Source organism: Terrapene carolina, unplaced genomic scaffold, assembly GCF_002925995.2.
Source record: "Terrapene carolina triunguis isolate 2854851 unplaced genomic scaffold, T_m_triunguis-2.0 Scaffold85, whole genome shotgun sequence".
Taxonomy (NCBI): domain Eukaryota; kingdom Metazoa; phylum Chordata; order Testudines; family Emydidae; genus Terrapene; species Terrapene triunguis.
In genome coordinates, this window is record NW_020664436.1 from 19,300,124 (window position 1) to 19,323,414 (window position 23,291).

The 23,291-nt window shown below is 39.1% G+C and overlaps 1 protein-coding gene across 1 annotated transcript in view; it reads right to left on the reverse strand.

Moving 5' to 3' along the window:
- The window catches only part of RYR2 (ryanodine receptor 2), a 512,764-nt gene that overhangs the window by 366,072 nt on the left and 123,401 nt on the right, over positions 1 to 23,291 (reverse strand). Inside the window, exons 11-13 of the mRNA XM_026649522.1 lie at positions 17,260 to 17,334; positions 12,080 to 12,236; positions 604 to 768 (exon numbers count right to left, since the gene is read on the reverse strand). Coding sequence (XP_026505307.1) covers positions 604 to 768; positions 12,080 to 12,236; positions 17,260 to 17,334 — 397 coding nt within the window. The remainder of the gene's footprint in view (positions 1 to 603; positions 769 to 12,079; positions 12,237 to 17,259; positions 17,335 to 23,291) is intronic.

Consider the following 23,291-nt stretch of genomic DNA (forward strand, 5'->3'; position numbering starts at 1 on the left):
TCCCTTCCAGTTCTATGAGATAGGTAGATCTCCATATTACATGGTACTGTGAGTATTCTCACACTGTTATATGGTTCTTTCCTGCAATGAACTAAACAGTTTCCCTTTGAGTACTATCAAATTCAAGAACATTTGTAAGCTAACAGCTGTAGACTAACAGTAATAGTTGGATTTAGTTTTTAATTTAAGGTATTGATGCATACTGCCATCTTGATTTTTGAGACATGACTACAAACACTTTAGGATAGATCTTCATCACAAGAAATGATGTCTTCTTAACTCAGGTTAGCTAACCCTACTTATCTTACTCAGGTTAAAACAACAGTGAAGACACATCAACTTGACTTTCATCACGGGTTAGAGGCTTGAGTTAAAACCCTATAGGGGAGCCAAATTGCTCTGTCTTCACTGCTATTTTAACCTGAGTTAAGACCATACTTTTATTTTATTTTGCAGTGAAGACAATCCCTAATATTTGATATAAAGGCTGGCTTAAAATATTTGAGATGTAGAAATTAACAGCAGGCTTTGATTTTCTTCACATTTTTCTCATATCGCACACAGTTGTGAGTGAATGAAATGTACCCTTATTCACAGTCTTACCTTGCGTTGCACAGATCCCATTCTTACAGACTTTGCATCCACAGACTGGTATGTGAGCCACAGGCCTGTGTCTGCATGTTGTATGTAGCATACTGAGTCACCATACTTTATTTCAGGTGCTCCCATTCCATCAACCTCTTTTCTCATCCCTATATCCAGTTTTTCCTAATGTGAAAAAAGGTGCAAGCATAATTAATTAATAAACACAGCAACAAACATTGAATGCTGGATGTTATTTTCTTTGATTGAAGGAACTGTAAGAACTCTGTAGACATTGATGTATTCCCTCATTGCTAAAATGATTAATAAAGGGGGAAGCAATAAAAACCACTAGCTTGTTAGCCAAATACTTGAGTGAAGAGAGAGAGATCTTGTCTACACAAAATCCAGCTGAGCATTATTGAAGAACATATTTTATATTCTACGATCTGATTTTCCAGTCAGTTTAATCCCAGTGAGCTAGCATAAAACTGGTATAAACAAAATGGAGAATCAGACCTTATATTGGTTAATCAGATTTCAGTTTTACTAGCCTATGCTCTCTGCAGAGCATTCCTCAGAGGTACAAATTCTGCTCATCTTACTCAACCTTCAAACAGCAGGAGTTTTGCACAAGCAACACCAGTAGGACAGATCTCAAAGTAGTTCAGGTTAAGAAAACAAGAAAGTCTGCTCCAGTATACAACTGTCTCTCTGAAAACACTAGACATAATAGGCATACTGGGTCAGACCAATGGTCCATCCAACCCAGCATCCTGTCTTCCGACAGTGGCCAAGAAGGAATGAACAGAACATGGCAATTTCCAGTGACCCATCCTGTCATCCACTCCCAGTTTCCGGCAGCTGGAGGTTTATGGGTACCCGGTGCATGGGGTTGCATCCGTGACCATCTCAGCTAATAGCCAATGATGAACCTATCCTTCATGAAAGTATCTAATTCTTTTTGAACCCACTTATACTTCTGGCCTTCACAACATCGCATGGCAACAAGTCCCACAGGCTAATACGCACCATGTGAAGAAGTAGCTCCTTTTAAACATGCTGCCTATTAATTTCATTGGGTGACCCCCGGTTTATGTGTTATGTGAAGGGGTAAATAACACTTCCATATTCACTTTCTCCACACCATTCATGATTTTATAAATCTTTCAAATCCCCCCTGCCTTAGTCACCTCTTTTCAAAGTAGATCAGTCCCCATCTTTTCAATGTCTCCTCGTATGGACGCTGTTCCAGACCCCTAATCACTTCTGATGTCCTTCTCTGTACCTTTTCCAATTCTAATACATCTTTTTTGAGATATTGCATGCAGTCCTAGTTGTCCTATTTGAAGTGTGCACGAACCATGGATTTATAGAGTGACATTATGATATATTCTGTCTTATCTATCCCTTTCCTAATGGTTCCTAACATTATTCGTCTTTTTGACTGCCGCTGCATATTGAGCGGATGTCTTCAGAGAACTATCCACTACAATTCCAAGATCTCGAGTGTAACAGCTAATATAAACCCTATCATTTTGTTTATATCATTGGGATTATGTTTTCCAGTGTGCATTCCGTTGTACTTAACACTGAATTTCACCTGCCACTTTGTTGCTGTCACCCAGTTTTGTGAAATCCCTTTAAGTCTTTGCACGCAGCTATGGACTTAACTATCTTGAATAATTTTGGATCATCTGCAAACTTTACCACCTCACTGTTTCCCCTTTTTCCAGATCTTTTACGAATATGTTGAACAGCCAGGTCCACGTACAGATCCTTGAGGGACCTCACTATTTCCCTCTCTCCATTGTGAAAACTGACTCCTTTTTCCCACCTTTTGTTTTCTGTGTTTAACCAGTCACTGATCCATGAGAGGACCTTCCCTCTTACCCTGTGTTTGCTTACTTTGCTTAAAAGCCTTTGGTGAGGGACCTTGTCAAAGGCTTTCTGAAAGTCCAAGTACATTATACCAATTGGATCACCCTTGTCCACATGCTTGATGATTCCCTCAAAGAATTCTAATACATTGGTGGGGAATGAATTCCCTTTACAAAAGCTGTGTTGATTCTTCCCCAACATATAGTGTTCATCTGTGTCACTGATAATTCTGCTTTTTACTATAGTTTCAAACAATTTGCCTGGTACTGAAGTTAGGCTTGCTGGCCTGAAATTGCCAGGACTGCCTCTGAAGCCTTTTTAAAAAAAAATCAGCATTATGATACAGAGGCTGATTTAAGTGATAGGTTACATACCGCTGGTCCCTCATCTCCAGCCCCAGCCCTGAGACGAGGGTCTGCCCCAGTCTTGACCACCCTGGCAGATTGTAAGCAGGCCCTGCAGCCCAGTGGGAGCCTTTCCAGTCGCAGTTTTGTTACCTCTGGCTACGCCCTCATAGCCCCAGCCACTGCTAGCCTCAGTCTCAAGGAAGGAGCTTGTTTCAAAAGGTCTCTTAATAGTCCCACAGTCCAGTTCTGCCTTGAGGAATTTCTCAATAAGGTATGCTGCCTCCTCCAGGCAGATTACCTGGTAGCATATGACAAAACTGCTCCTGCACCACCATCTCCACAATTTTCTGTGGGGAACATACCTCAGGCTTTAACCAACAAAAGCAGAAATCCCATAACTGATGAGCCTCTCCTCAAAGCCAAGAATCAGGGACAAATTCTTCCAATCATAACTGGCAAAAAATCCTTCTTTGCTGGCCCCAAATAGTCCACATGACTGCATTCAATGCTCTATAGGCCTTTGGGGAGGTCCCCTCCATAGCGCCATGTGCAGTCTGGGCCTTTCCTGTCAAATAAGGGGTTTATTTTGCTCATCTTAGGGCTATTGGTGGGCACCTGCCCCCTGTTCAAAGATAGCCAGGGAGGCCTCAGGGTTGTCCTCCAGCCCCATCTTAGCCCTGGTCTACACTACGAGTTTAGGTCAAATTTAGCAGCGTTAGATCAATTTAACCCTGCACCTGTCCACACGATGAAGCCATTTTTGTCGACTTAAAGGGCTCTTAAAATGGATTTCTGTACTCCTCCCTGACGAGGGGATTAATGCTGAAATTGACCCTGCTGGGTCGAATTTGGGGTAGTGTGGACGCAATTTGACAGTATTGGCCTCCGGGAGCTATCCCCGAGTGCTCCATTGTGACCGCTCTGGACAGCACTCTCAACTCCGATGCACTGGCCAGGTAGACAGGAAAAGCCCCACGAACTTTTGAATTTCATTTCCTGTTTGGCCAGCATAGCGAGCTGATCAGCACAGATGACCATGCACATCACAGAAAGTTCTTGTTCACAAATATGACTGGATTTCTACTTCCAACCAAAATTATAAATGCATTTTGAAACACTTGAAAAAAGCTCTAAATTATTGTTCACAGAGAATTCTTAAACTTAAGTTTGGTAACATTAGGCATACTAAGAAAATATATTCATTGATTCACTTTATTAAATTGCTTTTGGTGCAGATGCTAATCTTGCTCAGTTTGAATTCCTGAGATGATTTAAATTCTTTTCTTCTTCTAGTCAATTATTTGATATACTGTAATAGTTGATTTGTTCATGCATCTGATACTGATTGTAGAAATATACTTCTAACTCGTTAATTCATGAGTGTTTGCTATAAATATATTATTTGTTCATATCATTTCTCTTAGTGTTGTATTACATTACATTATTTTAAAATGTAATACAAATACGTGGCGATAACAAACATGTAAAAATGCAAAAGCTTAGGAAGTTGTGTGCAAATACTGATGCAAGAATCACCACATTAGGTCCCATTGTTACCTGAACAAATGACTGCCTTGCACTGTAAGCAGGGGGGCCATTGTCCAGGCTTGCTGGAGGAAGGCAGTAGTGCTTTATGGTGGTTGGGGTGGGGGGAAACAAGGTCAGAAACTGCTGCAAAAAGGTGGTGTTGGTCAGCTTTGCAGCACTGATTCACCCCCTTGGCATGTAAGGGCAGAAGGCTTTAAAGGTGCAAGCTCTGGCGCTGGAAACCCCTTTCTCCACACAGCAGGCAAGATAGCAAGTTGTGTGCAAATACTGATGCAATAATCACCACATTAGATCCCATTGTTACTTGAACAAATGAAAAGCTGATTTCAAGCTTCTGAATTGCCAAAAAGCACTTGTCTTTTTTAACTTTTTTATCCATGTTAGTTTGCTGTACTTCCACAGTCTAAGATTGTCTTTTTCAGTTTGGCTTCTCTAAGACTTTACTACAAACTTTAAGCATAGGAAGTTTTTGTCTCTCTCCTGTGAACAAGAGGTGGAATACTCTAACAAAAACACAATTTGAAAGAGTGGCCATCTCAGGTTCTGATGTCCAGAAACAGATAAAAGCAGTATTATAAAGAGGACAGGCTCAACTGAACATGGGTAACTATGGTAGAAAAAAATACATTTACATTTGTCCCTACTAACATAGGGCATTATAACACTCACTGCATTGTTCTGTTAATTCAAAATGTGTATTAATAAATGTATTCTGTAAAGTATCATCTTAACATGATATATGTGGAAAGGGAACGGAAAGTTTAAATTAAAATATTCAGTACTTACTTTAAACAAATATCAAATTGTTAAAGAGAATAAAGACATGGCTAGAACATATCTGAGGCAGAATGGAAGCTTCAACTACAGTTAACATCATTCACTTACTGTATAAAGTTGCATGCTGACAATGTGAAAAGCAGGATCTCAGTCTCTACCCCAATCCAAAGAACATTCCTTGGCAACTAACAAGTCAAGTTTTTGTTTAGAATGAACTGAAACACATTCAGCTTAACTCTTTCCATAAATTGTTATCAGTGTTACAAGGCACTCTGAGACCATCAGCTATTGCCCCATATAGGTCATTCCTATATCGACTGTATAGTATTTTGAATTCTATAGACAGCATGATGTTGTGTGAAGAATATAGAGGCTAGGAAAGCAAGGGAGTGAAGGATGGACTGTGGCAGATGGGAAACTGGAAAGGAGGAGATGGTGAGAGGAGGCATGGGTATAGGGGAAAGTGGAAGTAGCATGGCAGAGAGGAGGCAGTTGTGTGCTGGGCTGCACATGAGGGTAAGAGGAAACTGGAGGGTGCTCCAGGGAAAGTCAGAGCAGGTTGATGCCTTCCGGGTAATACACTAGGATGACCAGACAGCAAATCTGAAAAATTGGGACGAGGAGTAATAGGAGCCTATATAAGAAAAAGACCCAAAAATCAGGGCTGGCCCTATAAAATCGGGACATCGGGTCACCCTCTAATACATACGCAGACAGTTTAAACAGGTACAGGGGACTCATCATATGATCTAATATAAACCAGCTCATCAGAGAGGATTGCTGTCTGAGAAAAGGCTGCAATTATCACACTATGATTTGGTAGTGGTATGATGCATGCTGGGACAGTCTCCACATTGTGAAGGACCCCATGCCACTTTATCTGTAATGATACAGCCCTTAATTACATGATCACATGCTATTCTCCCTCCCTCCCCCGCAACAACTGGACATTTTTCCCAGTGTGATTAACTTTATTACAGTTATAAAGCAAGAGCTCTGCATAGTTATATCTCCACCCTACTGAGATCACACTTGTGACATTGTCAGCACACCAACTTCTAAAGGACGCTAAAGTTCAGAATTCTTCACAATCCATTCATTAAATCAGAATACAAAGAACTGAATTCACTGGTATGCTCCACTCCAGTGAAGTAAAGCAACCATAAACCCATCTTAACTGGACAATTTTAGTTTGAACAATTCTAACAGAATCTTCCAAAATTGAGCCTGATGAACAACTCTCCCCAAAAGGACATCATAAATACAAGTCTTTTTCTGTGCATACCACTTCGTACTTTTAAAGGCTAACGTAATAGAATTGTATCTTAATATCAGTGTTGAATGTGCATGATTCAACCTACTTAGACTTGAAAGTATGTTTTACTTCAATATTTCGATATAGTGCCTGTGCAATATGCATACTAAAGATTCACATAATTCAGTTTTACTCTTGGAATTTTACCCTTTATCATCATCCCCTTCCTGTAATTTTTGTGGCATTTCTTTGACATTGACATTCTATCAGATGTCAATGAATAAAAAGCTAAAGTATGACTTGTGTTTTCAAGTGACATTTTAATGGATTTCCTGAGCTTTTTTAAAAAGAGAGTCAGACTGGATGCGTAATACTTACAAGTGTATCATAATGCAGCATTTTATTAAAATTGACATATTCCAGCCCACTCAAAAACCTGGGGGTGTTTAAAAGATAGTGGGAGAAAAAGAAGAGACTTTTGTATGGAAAGAAAAAATATGATAAAATTGAATATTTATTATGTAATGATATTTTTCCACTACACAGAAAGAAAATGCTGGTTATACTTCAAAGTCTTATTTACAATATACAAACCCCACACATTCAAACTACTGTAAAAGGCAAATTTTATGGCAGTTTTGCTTCCTTACTTAGGGCTGCAATCCTGCAAATTGTTCCACTCTGGCAGACTCTGCTCCCAGAAGCCAAAAGGACATCCACATGGAAAAGCTTGCAGAAGCAGGGCCTATGAGATTGTTCAAACCTCTCTTACTAAGAACCTGCCAACATGTCTCCAATGTTCTATTGACTGTGGAGTAACCAAACTTCTGATCATCCAAATGTATTTTAGTTCCCTCATGCATTTCAATAATCTGAATCCCACTACAATTCCCCTTTACATATGTGTTTAGCCTCCCCTGAAATTAAGGCTGTCTGCTGCAGAGTTTGTATTTTGTTTAGCATGTCCTGAGAAGGATATTTCAAGCACTTCTTGGGATTCCAAGTACTCAGTGTTCTGTGCCTAAGTACCCCCTAAAGAATTTTCAATGGGTTAGGAATGCAGCAATTTTAAAATCAGCCTATCAAAATAAATCTACTTTACATGATCAATTATTGGATTAAAAGATGGTATTTACATGAATTAGTTTTTTATTCTTCTATGGAAAATGCTAGAAGTAATCCTAGACAGCTGTGTGCTACAGTGCAATAGCCTCTACATTCTATCAGCCTTATTGACAATTAGAATGGTTTGCTTAAATTATTTCAAGAGAAAAAAATTATATTAAACTTGTGTTTTACATTAATGTCTGAGTCCTTACTCAATAGTTCAGTTCATTACTATAGGCTGATCATTGTTTTATACATTTTGATGGGGGCGTTTACACATGGCGTCTGACAAGGCAGAGTTTAAGACCCAGTTCCTGGCTGTAAGAAGCTGTGTAGCTACAGTCAACAATCCAGCAATTCGACCAATAAACCATGGAACTCCTTCTCCTTTATCAAGTCTGTTTAGAAACAAGCACCTGACTCCTTAAAGAGCTGGGGAATTTAAAACAGCAGCCAAAAGAACATCTCCTCAAGCATCTAGATATAGATAGATGGGTATACTTCTATATTCTCTCCCATGGCAGATTTTCAGTTACAGCATTCTTTAGTTACATCTTCAGTTTGCACTGTAGCGGATAGAAGTTTTAATTTCTCTTTTGAGCTGTGATTGGGGGAAAAAACCCTTAGAAAGACCCAGTCAACTTCTAAATCACATTTCCAACTGAAAAATTTGTTCTTGCTATTATAGCAAGCACCACTGAAGATTACCGCAACTCAAACAGAAAATCTCTTTTTTCCCCAGTTTGTTTGCCTTGTGAATATGTGTATAGTTAGCTTCCCTGGTTTGTCACTGGTCAGGTGTCCCGCCCTCATATAGAGCTCTCACGTGAATGCTCCTCCCCAGGCTCTGCAAGAGCATTTACCAGTGACAGCAGCAAAGCTGAAACTGAACAAACTCCAGGCCGGCATGTGCACACAAAGATAAGGAGGGGTGGCCCTAGGTATGTTGGATGTTACTCCCAGGACCTCCCAATGATCCTTATAAAACACAACAGTGAGCAGAAAGGCCCAAACTTATTCTTTCTTTATTTATTTATTTAAAGGAATTTTTAAAACATCAGGACAAACTATTTAAAATGTGCCCTCTCTGAAAACTTGAGATTATCCCTTTGACTATGTCTATGTCTATGCCCTTTGACTATGTCCATTGCACAGCTTCCACAAGCTGGTGCTAAAAGCTACAATATTGACCAACCTCACACAATAAATAGGAGAAATTCCCATTAGTTTTGAATCTGTCATCCTTAGTTAGTAGAGGATAGTTGCATATTCCCAAGCTACATTAAAGGATGTAGTTATGGCATTCAGCAGCCCATAAACAAATGCATATAAAAGATTTGACCATTACTGAATTCTGCATCAGTACTGGTTTGAATTACTAACTTGAAACAATTGTTTGTGAGAAATATTAAAGAAAGAAATAGAGGGAACTGACAAAGATTTAGATATAGTATATAACAGAAATGGGCATAAAACAAACCCACTGATCTGAATGCCTGTGAACTTTACATATGGATCAGAACTAAGTGGTTTGGACAGTATCTCACATATATTGGTGGCCTGGGTGTAGGAGGAGAAATGGTTGTACATTTAAAATAAGAAATAAACTATTTTAAAAACCTAATGCATTTTAGTTCGGTTTTATTTAACATGTATAATTCATCAAAAACCTGACTTGCAGAAAATAATCCTTCCCATGTGAAAATGCTATTTATTGTTCACAATATCAATTTTCAAATTAAAATTCTAACTAATGTGTGATGAAGTTTTGGGCATCACATTTCTTTATTTTGCTGAGATGTTTAAAGAACATTAATACAAGAGAATATTCTGATCTGTTTATTTTTTTATTCAGTTCCTTCTGTCAATCAAAACTGGATCCTGATGTCTAAACTGTAAATAGCCCCATACATTTTGTGTTTAATTCACGACACAAGCCATAACAGTGCTTTCTCAATTGCACCTGCAGTTAGTCATTACCCACAGAGGCGCAGGTGTGTACCTCAGAGGCATTATAACCAAAGAAGCACTGGAGTGAGGGTGAACAGGACTTGATGCACCTTTAGGAAAAGTATAGTTGGCTCTCCTGACATATTCCTCCTGCTGATGTTTGTCACTGTAGAGGTAGTCAAGGCCATGTCCTACTCAGATACATTCCTTCTGAGCTGACTAGTATTACAGGCCCATGAGCACAAAGCAAAATTACGGCTGCTTTCTCTATGGGCATTCAGGCGAAAGAGATTCCAGACTTCCCTCCTCTAAAGAACTCATTCTGGGACAGCTATGATTTGACCATACTTAAGTTTGTTACCGTAGAGCAAGATATCTGTAAACTTTGGGTTAATTTTTCCCCCACTGCTAAATCTGAGGCCTGACAACTCTATTTCACAGCAAAACATGACATAATTTAACAAGTTCTGAGTCGCAAACTAAGTGTAATGAATTCATTTTCAGCAATTAAGTGCAGACGCCCTATGGTCTCTCCCCAAGCTCTTCCACAGTCGATAGTTAAAATGGTCTGATTTTGGTCTAAAATTTGAGGATCACAAAATTAACATCAAGTCAGAGGTCATCTCCCAATGTGACTTTTCCAGCAGGTTGTTGGGCTATCCCTGAAGCAGCCCAAGAAGGAGACTGACTAGGGGAGTCACAATCGCTTTCTGTTCACCCCACTGCTCCTGGGAAGGAGTAAATTGTGCCAGCTCTATACCGGCTGCAGCATATGCTCCCCAATGTACCACTATAATTAGACAGACAGATTCCAGATTTTTCCTAGTTACGACTCCTTCCCACACACCTACATGAAGTGGGGGAGGGGGCTGTAAAATATGAGGAGCGGATTCCCCCCTGCTGCCAGGAAGCAGTAATAGTCAACACAAGCACAAGAGAACATGTTAAGCCCCGATTGCTCTCTTCAGGCAACAGACAAGATGGTCCACAATCTTGCCCTTCAGTAACAGTAATAATGATAGATGCTCCTCTTTAACAACAGATTATCAAAAAGTTTGGCCTGAGGCCTCCAAAGATTCTAAAACTTGGGTTGCCTCTCAAATAATAGCTTAAAACCCACTACTAACTACCAGCCAGACTTTAAACTCTGCATTCATAACAACTGATGCAAGCTTACTGAACACTGGGATTAAAAATAAAGGAAGTAGCTCTCAAGTAATTGGAGCTTAGAAACTCGAAGATTAAAATGCCTCAATAAGCAGAGTACTTTAACTAATCAAGACACATGAAACATTCCCTAGGCTGAAGCCTTCACACAGGTGTACCTTCTACTAAATTAAATGGAATTTCTGCCCATGTAAGGAATACAGGATCAGACTACAGGACCCTTTTCTCTGTCTAGAGTGGCAAAAAGGGGCCAGGGCAGAGATGAGGATCTCAACCAGAGTGTAACTTTTTCAAAGCCCACAAGCTAGCTTCTCTTCCACCCAAATCATCATCATTTATCTGAAGTTTTTGAGCATTCCCCTAAGAATTCTGTATAAACAAGATTTCACTGTTTTTCCTGCAATGTTTGAGGATTCTACGGTCACTCTTTTTCACAATGTTTTTTCTAATTGGGAGAGAGAAAGCCATTGTCTGAGCACCCAAACTATAGCCACCAGAACTAGCCAACAAAAATCCCCAAAGCCAGATTACACAAAAAAATATATACCCAATTTCAGGTGCCTGATTATTGTTTATGACCCTGCGTGTACAATGGAAGAAATTATACAATGTCTAAGGAAAATTCCCACAGAAATGTTAATAAAATTGTTAAAATTTGTAACAAAAAGGAAACATTGTAACGGATAACTAACAAAGTACTAATTTCGGAAAACTAAAATTTTCAGTGATATTAGGCTGCAACTGCAAACACCCAAATTGAGTCATAGCACATTTTAAACTGTTCACCCACCACACAAAAAATGTACTTCCCTAATTTGAAGTACCTACAAAAAATTTTAAAGGAAAATGCTGAATACATAATTTCAGCTAGCCTAAATGTAGATTAGCTTTACAGATAAATCGTTTAATTCAATACAATTGATTTCTTCATTTAATTTAAAATAAACAATCATGTAACTGCCTCTCATCTCACCCAACCAACTAAAAACAGTGAAAGAACTACTGAAGTTCCCAGAAAAATTGTTAGAGACACCTGGAGATTTTTCAAAATTGGGTAAGCAGAGTAACAAAAGCACAAAGCAGCTCTACCCAAGGCAAATAATGTAATATCGCTTTTTGGAGTTAATCCTGTTATTCTGAATTTTCTTATTTATAGTGAAAAGGTAGGAAAATAGGAAGGATTCAGCGAAGTCATATAGTGGAAGATGTATAAATGCCACAAGGAATGGATAAATGTCATTCAGTTCATAGAAAGCCTAAGGTGCAGCATTGAGTCTGGGCTAACTAAAAGCTTGAACACAGAAGCAGATAATAGAAGAGGCCCATAAGGAGAAAAACACAATTGGATGTTTGGTAGCACCTTCACTTCATTCATTTCTCTATTTTTTCCCTAAATGTATTTGAATGCTCATTAAAAGAGAAATCAAACATTGCCAGGCACATTAATGCTGCATTTGTTTTGTACCTTGGAAGACCGAAAACAAAACGCTGTAGATTTCACATCAGCTTTCTCTTTGTCCGTAAGAAGAAGACTCTTGTCATCCATGAGGCTTAAATATTTCCCTGTTGTTATATGTCTTAGTCTGAATAGCTGTCCCCATCTAATGTGGCTTCCACTCCACCTAATAAGGCAAGTTCAAAGGAGGATTCTTAAACACAATGTTTAAAATTTAATGTTCTAGACCAAACAAACATATTTAAAGATTCATTATTATTCAGATTAGTTGCAAAATCATTTTAATGTGTTGGCACAGAATGTCAAAGTCCACCCTTCATAGTACAGTATTAACAGAAAAAGCTACAATGTTTTTGGCTATCTGATGTGGTATCACTCCAATAGGTACAATAAACTCATGTTTAAATTAACCTGTTAATAAAAAGTATTGCGACAAAAGAAAAAGGTCAATGAATTATGATTTTTTCCAGTCCCAAAGAAGTGGAGACAGGGGGGTTTGATTAGAACCATGAACACCATCAGTACAGTTTAACAGGAGGAGTTGTTTTTTTAATCTTTTCGCTGGTAGAAAAGATTACTTCTTTGAGCTGTATTTTCTGCACCGACAATAGGAAATACCATCCGAACGCCTTGAAACCTGCATATGCAGTGCCTCTCCCCTGTGCCACTCTGCCATAGCTCAAGAGAAGTCCTCTCAGGTATAATGAAAGGGAGCTGTCAGCGGGATATTTGAGAGGAAGTTTAGTTCCCTTTGGTTATACAAAAAAAAATTCAGCTGTTGCAGAAATGGCTGCTTACCGACAGAAAAACAGAAATTATCCACAGATGAATTTCAATAACTAGAGGATTTTACAGACACCCTATTGCATCCAGGAGAGGAGATCTCAGCTCCAAAGTATGAGCCAAGACCAACTAGGTCCTCACTTCAACATTTCATCCACTGGTAGCTAAGTTCACCTACCTTCCCAGAGCACTCCTCTGCTCAGCTGTCTGTGCCCTCAGATACAGTGCTCACAAAATAATTATAAAACCAGTCAACAAGAGCCTGCCCATATGCTTCACATTCTACAGGAGATAAAGGGGAATAAGAAGGGATGCTCCCACTCTGGCGTTCCATTCACAGTGGACTTCAAATTGAGGCACAGAAAGAGCAGGGTTCCAACTCCCTGCTTCAGACTGAGCCCCCAGTCCTCCAGATGTGTCGAGGTACTCCTCCATCAGTGGTCTCTCAGAGGAGCTCTCAAACTTTACTTAGACTGGAAGCTTGGGAGGGAAGGGACCATTCTTTTGTTCTGTGTTTGTACAGTGCCTAGCACAATGGGGTCCTGGTCCATGACTGGGGCTCCTAGGTACTACCACAATACAAATAAATAATATTCCATTTTTGTATGAAACAGCCCAAACTCATCATTTATGGGTCAAAGATGACTGACTGGTATTGGTGAACCTACAGATATTCTATTTCAACTAAATCTAAACTATCCCACATAGCAGAAGCTTGTATTGCTGCCCCTTTTTGCTTACATGTAAATTCTTATGTACTTTTAGAATGAGCCCAAGCACAAAATTCCAAAACAAATTAAAAGTTTTTCTCTGTATGTGTTTTATATGCATCTGTACACTAGCCTAGGTCCTATTCAAGGCACATCACATACGTCATTATCACTGTAGACTAGTGTAACAGATTTAGACTATTATCTGTGCAATAAAAATATCCATTTGTTTAAGCACCTCTTCATAAGTACTAGGTATACTGTCAGTGTAAATCTTGAAAACACATTTGGCAGCCATTTTCACAATGTAAGTTACCTCTTGGCTTCCATTTTCTTAAAGAAATTGGGGAGGTTCTTGGTTGTTTTAAAACATGCTAGAGAGACAGGGTTTATTTCTGTAGCCTACTTTTTTTTTTTTAAATGACAGTAAAAATGTTGGACTCTGCTGTGGGATTTTTTGGTGGGGAGGGAAGGAGGATTTATATCTCATAAATGCATTCTCCCCCTCCCCCCATTAAGTCTTCTATATGGCAAGGTGAGCACCCACTACCAAAACACATCCAATACATACAACTGTCAGCTGGCATGAAAATTCCATCATTCAACCATATAAAGACCCAGGGCCTGATTCTCAGTGATCATGTTGTAGCACTTGGGCCAGGGAAGGCAAACATTGCTGAATATCTTTGCACTCCTCATTATGGAGCCATGCAGGAGCCTACCTTAGCACAGACTAGGGCTGCTCTAACTTACACTCTGCATCACATGGCCCCCTGTGGACTATAGGAAGAGAGAATAGCTGAAGTGTAATGCACTCCAACCACACTTCCAATTTGTCCTTGAGAGATGGCAGCAGAGCGTGCACTGCCCTTATACTAGCTCTAACCAGTCAAGGAAGCCTTCTGGGCAGTGAATATTCTGAGGAGACTGTTTCTGACCACTTAAAGGCCTCCTCTGCACAGTCAGAATGGCATAAAAGCTCTTTAGCATAACAGACTCAAGCCCACAGACTACTGTGGGCAAAACAATGATAAACACTACCATCAGCTGCTCTGTAGCAAAAGATTCTTAACAGTTTGGCGTGAATTTATACTGAGACTGGCTATGGAATCAAGCCGTGCAATGCTTCAGGGGGTTCTGTGCTAGTGAAGAGAATTCAAAAACAAGAAGCCTTTTGTATGGTAAATCCCATCAGCACAGTTTGTGGGAGGAAGCTGGATAGCCCAGAGCACAAGTTCCAGGTTGTAGTGGGGTGGAGTGGGAGGAAAGAGTGATTTTAAGAGAAAAGAGAAATTGAGAAAAGGAAGGAGGACTGGGGAACAGTGATGGGTAGGTGACAGGGCATGCACAATTGTAAAAAAAAAAAAGGAGGGGGGCTGATTTATGAAGCAATAGCAATAATAGTCTTATAACCAATCTTATTAAGAAATATTCTTCTAAAGAAAAGATGAATAGCATAAAACAAGATCTTTCAAGAGCCCAAGATTCCATAAAATACACTAAGCTACTCCAATTCCAATGGATTTTCCTTACAATTACTCAGGCCTTTGTCTCATTTCCATCTATCACTTGATCTTTCCTTTTCTAGTCACAGCCGTGCTATCCTTCCCCCTCTGATTATCCTTTGCCTAAGCCCCATCTTTTTGCTCTGTCCAAGCCTTCCTCTCCTATTCTCTTCCCAGAGAAAATACTGAGTCCACTTTCTGTTGTCACAAGCCCCCTCCCTATCCAGGTGCCTGTGCCAGGGTTTATATCAGTGGAAACACACACAGATCTGGGCTGTTGTATATTTTCTCTATGTTGAATCATAAAAACTCCCAGATTCAAGTAACCTTTCTCAAAGTTTCAAGAATGAGTAAGAATGCATATTTTAGTCCATGTAATGTACCAGGAAACTCTGTGACCACATCTGCACACAAAACTGTGTAGTATACTCAAATGCTTACTAGAGCAAGCCTTGCTCCCCAAAAAAATCTTACAATCCAAGCCTGGAAAGACATTAATCTAAGTAGCCCCATGACTTCTATGGGATAAAGCTAGGTATGTGCATAAATCTCTACAGGACTGGAGCCCTAGAATGTAAAATATTGGGTTTACTCTCACTAATCAGCACTACTTATCGTGGTGTTTGCAAGTCTGTGTCATTAGATAGAGAGATTTTCAGGCCAGGAAACAGATTTTAGTTGTTATTTGTTAAACATGTAAGTGTTGCACAATTTAGTGTTGTCTAATAGTAATAACAAACGTACATACATATTAGACTGATTTGTCACAAATCATGTGCCCAATTCAATACATTCAAAATTTACTTCTAATCACTGATGCACATAAATTTGTCTATTTAGCAATAGGCTTTAAGAGGTCATACATCTGAGCACCAGCTGGAAAGTTATAAGCTGACACCTTTGCTAACAAAATAAAACATCTGAAATTTGGCCATAATTGTGTCCCACCCAAAAAAAAAAAAGTTTAACATTTTGATAGTAACAGTCATGTTCCTTGTAAAGGAAGATTACTACCGTCAGAGCTGACTTGTATTGCAGGTTCTTTTGACAAGTTCTCTAAACCTGCAGTCTGTACACATTGCCTGTCAAATTCCAGAGATGGCATAAGGCTATCAAATCGTAACATAACTCATTGTTCCTGTGCCATTATTTGCCAGGTGGTACACATTGATGGTAAAATACTACCCTGAAACATGTGAAGAGAAAGGTTTGGGAAACAAAAAGGCAGAGATTCTCGTGTGGTTTCACTGCTGTCGCTCAAGCACAATTTAGTCCAAAAGCAACTAAAGGAGAGTGGAGGGAATCTCTCCATTCCCCTTATATGTATTCAATGTCTTTTAACATCATCCCATTAAATGACATGCACACATTCAACAGCATCATTAGAGTGTAACATTTCCCCACAGCTATTGTCATTTAGTCTCCAAAATGATAATTTGTCACTTCACATTTTATCATAACTGTATACTTGTGAGTGAAACTTTAAGGCATGTTTGTATATTACAGTCACAGCTAAATAAGGCACAATTCCCAGCAAGCACTCCAACTTTACATCATCCTTTTGCAGATGTTTTCCTTTACAATACAGGCTGTCTAATAATTTTTGTTCTTAACATAAAAGTGACTATTTAATACCCAAATACATAGCACTGCTAAAAATGGTAACAAAAGAACCTGAATACAACTATAACTATAGAACCAGAGGAAACCAGAAGACAGCCAAAAAAACCTGGGTGTGTATTTGTGTGAGTTTTTCAGTTTATTTGGGGCTTTTTTAAATGCATCAGAAAGCCATTTATGGGGACAAAGCATAGTAACATAAAATCTTATTGGAATATTACCACCATGCAGGAGCTGTCCATAACCATAAATGACTGGAAAAAGGGAAAATAAAACCACAAATATTTGAAATTAAAATAGAATAATATAACCTGGATGTGATTCAGCAACATATTTAAGCACACACCTCTCTTTAAGCACAAGTAGTCCCAGTGAAGACAGTGGAACTATTCATGTGCTTGAAGCTAAGTACACACTTAAGTACCTTGCTGACTCAGGGCTTTCAAGTTCACCTCTAGTTTTTACCTACTGTGCTATTGATTTAGAGACCGATCCTACTCTGACTGAAGTCATACAGCTGATCAAGTTGGATTATATTGTATATATTTTTTCTTAGCGTATTGTTACTTACGCAACTCTTAGAGTCTCTAGTCGCCAAAGGGAACGAGCATGAATCGACACAGCGCCACCTTCATAATGGACAGTTCTGTAAATCAAACAAAGCAACATTCTGAGATGAACATTCTGATATCTCTTCTTTAACTTTCAATTTGTTCTGTTAATCGAGGATTTTTAATTTCAAGGTCCCCAAGACAATCCAGTTGTTAACAATTATGGTTATCAACTCAAAAATAACTCGTCCCTTAAACGTTCTGATCCACTTGTTCATACACATTATTTTGTTTTTAAAATGCATAATTTTATCAAGTCTTTCTTTCCTCTATCACATTTATACCACATTCAAAAATTTAAACCTCAGTGTTTTTAAGGCTCAATTTGCCAGGAGAAAAAATATATAATCTGAAGATTAAAACATTGCATAGTCCTAACAGCAAAATTCAACACTAAAATAGATATTTCAAAACCAGAAGTAAGATGGTGGTGTCCAAATTTCTCATTAAAAACAATAGAATAATACAAGAAGTTACAAATGTGCCAAAATACTTATTTGAAGATAAGGAAGGACTAGTTCCAACTCTAAGGCGTTAACGGGAGGCAAATAAAGCATAAGAGGAGCAATGTTAAAATATTAATCCAGGGCTAAAAGGTAAAGCTAAAATGTTGGGGAAACAAGTTAAACAGAGGGAGCCACATTATTGACATCCTAAATGAATGAGGTTTCAAATTATGTGAGAAAAAAGTAAGTCAAAATAGAAGCAAAGTATGTTTTGTGTAAATTCAAATAAAAATCATTGACCCAGATAACTCCCTCCAAGATCCATGCACAGGCAGACCCTTCTCTGTGTGCATCTACCTCAAGAAAAGGCGCACGGGCAGTTCCTTAACATTGGGGGTAAAATCCTGGCCCTCTCAAGGTCAAAGAGAGTTCTGCTGTTGACTTCAGTAGGGCCAGGATTTCACACCAGGTTTTTTGTTTGTTTGTTTTGCTTTTTAAATGGGATTTTAGCTAAATTAGAAATAGGCTTTTAACCATTTGCTTATTCATCTGTTAGTATGATCTATGCAATATGTTAGGATGGCATTGCTGATGAGCCAAACGATGGACCTGATCTTGGAAGTTCTTACTCAAGCAAAACACCCATTGACTATTTACTTTGTAATTAGTGGATGGTTTGCCTGAGTAAGGATTGGGATGATATATCCAAATTCATGTTATATCAGGCCGCGTTATATTGGGGTTGAGGTGTACCTTTAGAAATGCATGTAGTGAAACTGAAAGAATGGGTCCTTTCTGGTTTAACTGATTTGTTTTATGTCAACATACATCCTCTTTTGTTCTCAAGATCATTCAGATATCCTAAGGGCCTAAACCACTGGCTGACACACTAATGGGAAGGACGAGTCCAGGAATGCTCACGTGGGAGGAATTTGGAGGCTAATGGGAGAGGAAAGCAGGCTACAGGAAAAAAACTGGGAAATGTAAATACAGTATTTAGGAGCCTCCTACTGGAAAACAGCTTCTAGCACATTCTCACCCATTTTCTCTGAATGAATATGGTACCGTGGAGTAATCTCTCTTTGTGCTGTAACTTGTCCATGAATGATGCTTTGCAGTGAAACTGAGTGCTTCTACCTTGAATGAACTGTGAATGAGTAACTTCATCATACACAGAGAGCTACCCTCAGGGAACCATTTGCATTTAATAAAAGAAAGCTACAAGATAGGCACAGACAAAAATAAATAACGGATTAGCCAAATAATGAAAGTTTATTTTATGAACATTACAAATATTATTTCTCTGTGCAATGTGAACTTCTAAACAAAGCACACACAAAAATCTCCCAAAGCCAGGAATATTTGTTCCACGGCCAGTCAATCTATTCAAGAGAAAGGGTGGCCTGCTATATGTACAATAATGAACCCTCAAAGCCTTTATATCTGGGAGTTAGGAGGATATTTGTTTGGAGTGTGAGGGTGAGGAGTAGACAGGACTAATGTAAAATAAGTTCCCCACTAGTCTAGGCACAAGAAGAACAGGTCCTATCCAACCTACGGATCATATAATAAAATTACCTTGTAAATGTGGTGGTGGTCACCCCTAACTCCCAGTCAATAGAGAGGAGCAGGGATGTCACTACCTTCTCTGCTGTGGCAGAGGTCTCACTGAAATTCTACAGTCAGTCTCCCTCACCTCATAACTGCCTGCAGCAAGTTGCTACCCGAACCCACCCCATTGTGCCCAGATGTGGTGTTCTGGCAGCTGTGCCTCAATTCCCCCCCACCCTGCCAGACTGTCCTTTGGCCTACTCCAGCCATAGGAATGCCTACCCCTTCTTTACAGGGTTCTACCCCTTCTGGGTCCAAGAGTCCTTTAGTAAAGGACTCAAGTAATATATACAAAATCCAAACCATCAGCATGGCTGGGCTCAGCTGCCAGCCACCTCATCGCAGGAATGCCTCTGTTGCTTTAAACTGTCCTTCTGTCCTTCAATCTACCACATGATCTAGGGGCTGGCCCACTTCTCCCCATAGTCATGTATTCAGGGAGGCTCCAACTAGGTTTCCAGCTAGCCCCTAGAGAAGCCTGTCTGGTCTTCTCCCCTTTTTCTTCCTCAGCCTTCCAGGCAGTTCCTCAGAGAGAGTGTGGGGGAAGAAACTCCCTCACCTCCAACTTTCCTTCTCCCAACTGGGCTCACCCAGCTCTTTAGGGAAACAAGCCCTGATTTCCCCCAGCTCGACTTTGTTTCCAATTAGGCTAGGCCACCTTCCAGGTGCAAGCAGGCAGATTAATTGGCTTCTCAGATCCATATTAATATTTTCACAGCATGTGTGGGGCAAACTCCTCATCACACTGCTGTTTGGTTTCAAAGAAAGGCAGAGGGAAATCTGTGGCCAAACAAATTTTATTTCTTCCAAAGTAGATTTAGCTTTTCTTAAACAAATTGCAGCATATATAAAACCTAAGAGGCTACTATCTTCAGTTACATCAATGCAACCTTGCTGAAGTCAACAAGGTTACACAGATAGGCAGAATTTGGCTTGAAACTTAGAATGTTAGACAGATAACAGATCTGTGTGTGTTAACTTGAAGTCTAATCTTCATTTGTTACCTTCTTCCATCCCCAGAAAATAATTATTAGAATTTACTTTATATCAAAATGGCTTTCAGTGTTCCATTTGATGTACCCCATTTATACCATTTATCTAGTACTTCCAGCAGTTCAGAGTCCAAAATGAACTGTGTTTCATTACATTTTAATCCTTACTGAAGGAGACCCAGAGTTTTTACTTCTAATCCTTAACAGCAGATGACATTACTGGGCTAAAACACTCACTGCTTTCCGTTACACCTGTGCAAATCTGTAATAATCCCTTTGGCTACAAAGGAGTTATTTCAGATTCACACTGGAATAATGGAGAAAACAAAAATACAAGCTGTTAAGTGCAATAAAGATTCATATTACTAAGTGAAGAGCAGTACAGAGAAACAAATCCTGCAGTAGTTTATATTATTCATATTTTCATGATAAATACAGACAAAAGTAATGGCAACAGAAAATGAAGAGGGGGCAGGAGCCCACACAACAAGCCAGGCTCCTACCCCTAAAAGAGGAGAAAGAGCGTATAGTCAAGGCCACAAAATACATTCCTCTTCCCCTGTGAGGCATTCCATAAAACACTCCTGCCATTTTCCTTTCCTTTTTCCAATACACCCTTTAAATATTTTTCTAAGCTCACAGATCCATGCCATTAGGCACTTTTATTTCAAGAGAACATAGTTGTAATAAACTCAGAGTCCTCAAGAGTCTGACGTTCATCTTTACTACAGATCTTTAGCTTGTTCAGTTAGTCTGTATAACGAAGCTAGAAAGACAAGGTGGGTGAGGTAATATCTTTTATTGAACCAACTTCTGTTGGTGAGAGAGACAAGCTTTCAAGCTTACACAGAGCTCTAGGAAGACCTGAAGAAGAGCTCTATGCAAGCTTGAAAGCGTGTGTCTCTCACCAACAGAAGTTGGTCCAATAACAGATATTATCTCACCCACCTTATCTCTCCAATACCCTGGGACCAACACGGCTACAACAATACTACACACTATAATGAAGCTGTCTTTTGTCTGACCTAAGGCTGTTTATTAAGCCTAACACAACCAGTTCTTCTTGATCATGACATTAATCTATTTAATTCCTCCTAATACAAAGTCACTAGGGCCTAGAATTTGCTAATTTGCTCACTAATTCCTTGGAGTTCACATACTGTAACTACAGCACCAAGGACAGCTCAACCTTTCCTCCATTCTTCAGCTCTCTAAACAATTCTTGGCTCCACACTGCACAATTCTTGCCTCTAAGTGACATTACTGGGACACAAAAGTAGGGGCTAGCCAGAATTAATCATGTTCCCACTTGCTAATTCCTAACACTCTTGTGCTTATCTTTGTGAGATGTACAGCAGGAGTTTGCACTGCATGACAATTGGTAAATCTCAAAAAGGCAGCAAGACAACTGAATATCCAATTACAATAATGAATTAATTACAAGGGTTAAAAATAGATTACTGTATACGAACTTCCCCCAGAGAACCATTAGCCAATTCATATTCTTATTACAATACTGCAGAGCAGTGTGGGGAGACAGCAGCCACACCAATTAAATTTACTAACTGCTATGCAGGGCACTAAATGAGATAATCTATACCATTTTGATATTGTAGAAATTTACCTGATTCAATAAAGAGCAAATATTAAATTATACTGTGAGGAGATAATGAAGTACAACCAAATGATTTGAAACAAATCTAGATGTCACAAATGTTAAATGCTTTTCTTTTTATTTCTCGATGTCGAAAATGTTAAAGGCTTATCTAAACAGCTTTCCTTTTTATTTAATATTTTTAATTAAAAATTCTTTTAGTTTTAGATGCATAACAGCATGGTGCTTTGCATGGATTATAAATGGATTAATAAATAAAATAAACTTCAAGGGCTTAGTTATAGTTCTTAGAACAAGAACCATATTGGGGTCACTAGGAGATGGCATACTGCCTAAGTAAAGGTGGCTGGAGGCTTTATGCCTCCAGAGATCAAGACCAGACGTAATGACTCTGGAGACATTGGAGGAAGCAGGCTCATCTATGAGCTTTGCTATACTTTTGAGAAAAAATTAGCTTGTATCCTCCCAACACAGAAGTTCTGCTATACAGGGAGATTGGAACTATGGCCATAACCTCATTTCACCCTCTGCGGCCTGGAGCTGCTCCTCTTCTTCTGGGAGTCAGGCAGCACAGACACCTACTGCCTCCTGCTCTGGAGCACTAGAAAACGGAAGGAAAGCCCACATTGTGATCAAGGAGACAGAACTTGCCCCAAAGAAGAGATTAGTTAGCTCAGTTTGAATTGGCAGTCATTTTATTTAAGAGTAACATGAGTTTATTGTAAGTGTCTAATCAAGTTGGTATCATTCAAAAGTTAACTCTCGTGTCCTAGCACAATTCTAGTTCAGATAATGACATTCAAAGTTACACTTAAAAGCCAATTATATAAGATAGTCTCTTCATATCCTGCTCAAACCTGCTGTGTGTTTTCTCTGTACTCAAATAGTGGTTGCATTTCACACACAGGTAGCTACACACTTCAGTGATGGACAACGTTGTTCTGTGTTTAGTTTATGAATCCACTGGTAAAGTGGGTAAAGAGCTTGGGATCCTTCTGAATGAATATATAAATGCAACATTGTTACCCATTAAGATTGTGGGGGGGTTTTAAGAAATCAAAGAAATTGTCCCTTGCCAGTGTGAATTTTGTGAGCTCAAGCCTTAGTCAAATAATCCTTTCCTTGGGTCAGATATTCACCTTTTCTGGGTATAATGCACATTTGTGCAGTTATTAATGCTGTATCTAAGAAAATGTTTACACTTTAAAGAGACTGATATAGGTTCCAGTACCTGTAACAAATAATTTGCCTTTTTGGATTGTTGACCCATATATGCTAGGCTAAGATAGATATATTAATATATGTGGTGTGAATTTTATATATCTATG